The sequence below is a fragment of the Gregarina niphandrodes genome, assembly GCF_000223845.1.
Source record: "Gregarina niphandrodes unplaced genomic scaffold scaffold00093, whole genome shotgun sequence".
In the NCBI taxonomy this organism is placed as follows: Eukaryota; Apicomplexa; class Conoidasida; order Eugregarinorida; family Gregarinidae; genus Gregarina; species Gregarina niphandrodes.
Window position 1 is genome coordinate 4,862 of NW_011645858.1, and position 1,608 is coordinate 6,469.

The 1,608-nt window shown below is 54.5% G+C and overlaps 1 protein-coding gene across 1 annotated transcript; it reads left to right on the forward strand.

Annotated features, from left to right (window-relative positions):
- Positions 1-287: 287 nt before the first annotated feature.
- On the forward strand, positions 288-734 carry GNI_195420 (hypothetical protein; the record flags this gene model as incomplete). The annotated part of the gene is made up of 1 exon (XM_011135402.1): positions 288-734. One exon carries the CDS (start codon positions 288-290, stop codon positions 732-734), a length of 447 nt encoding a protein of 148 aa, XP_011133704.1.
- Between the last annotated feature and the right edge of the window lie 874 nt (positions 735-1,608).

Sequence of the window (1,608 nt, forward strand, 5' to 3'; positions counted from 1 at the left end):
GAGTGCTCGAGACGGTTTTCGCTTGGCGCGATTTAACTGCACGTGAACGTAATGAACCGCCACTCGGCGCTCATGTACAACTGTACAAGGCACTCGTCAAGTGCCACCGTGCACCACACACTCTACCCGACGCACTTGCTCAATGGAGCGCCGAAGACTTGAAGCACGTCCAACAGCTAATACTAGACGTGCGAGATGACACACCCAATTACAACGACCCCTACCTCGACCTGCTTCAAGATGCCGCTCCCCATCGCAAGCACGCTCCGAAGGCCACGACAGGTATCATGCAACAGACGGTTATTACGCAGCATAGCCCCAGGACCAAGCGCCCCAGGACCACGTCCACGGGCAATGGGGCAGGCGCCAAGGTCAGTGTGGCGGGTGCAGACGTGACAACCATGGTCGGCGCCGGTGTTGCCCCTCATGGGATTCGAGGCGGGGTTGTGGCGATGACAGAAAAGGCGATGGATGGCGGTGCTCAGAAGCGGCGGAAGTTGCTGAATAATGAGGTAGACCGTATCAAAAGTCTAGAAGCCGAGAACGGGCAACTGGACTTCTCCATGGCTGCGTCCGTGGAGCCTCAACGCGTCCTCATTCGCGGGTGCTATCAGGTCGCCGAACAAAGGCTGGTCCATTTTGCGAACAATAAAATCCAACAAGTGAGTCGCAGCACGCAGCCTGTGTGGACCCTGGCGCTGCAAAATATCGAAGCCATCACCCCACAAACGTAACAACTGCTGGAGCACTAAGGGCATTGACTCACGCATCAAGAACACGCAACCGTATCAAGAAGATGAGACTGATGACGGCTTGTGTTAATTAGAACCAAAAAACTCCCGTTGTGAGCGTCGGGATTCGCACGGGGGAGTTAGAGCGCTAACCGCAGAGAGTCTGGAGTGACCTATCGTTTTTTTTTGGCTACGGTCGCGTTTGGTTCGTTCCAAAGGAAGTGCGTCCAGTTTGATTAGCTTGGCAACATAGAAGCCGTCCATATTATTCTTGTGAGGATAGAACCTGCGGGTAAGTGCTAGGGATTCATCGAATCGTTTGTCATGGTAACGAGTGAGGCCTGGAGTGCCGAAAGAGATGCCAGTATCAACAAGTTTGACACGTCTATTTTTGAGTTCTAATCCACGAACTATGTCGCCAGCGCCAAGTTGTAACCCCAGTACTTCGCTGCCAATGCTGACGGCCGCCGAACCGCTCGCGGTATAGATCCACGCACTCTCGCATCTGCACCGTTAAGCGTCGCCGACACGCACCGCTCTCTAAGGCGGGGGCGCGCCGATCCAGACTGGCACTGCGGGGAAGGAGTCGTGAGTGCGGCGGTACAAGTCACGCATAAAAAACGCCAAGTCAAGTACTGATGCAAGGTAGCTTACGCAACTTCACAAACGTCCGTTCGACAACCGAAGGTTTAATCACAGGTATTTTTGCGCGCATTGGTTGGACCAAACACCTACCAGAAGCGCCATTTCAAGCACAACCCTACCCCTGATCATATTTGGCTAACACCCCCCGTCGGATTTGGTGACCACCCCCAGTCGTATTTGGAAGGCTTACTCGGTAATGGTGTCTGGCGGGTCGTCTGCCGTGGCCTGGCAG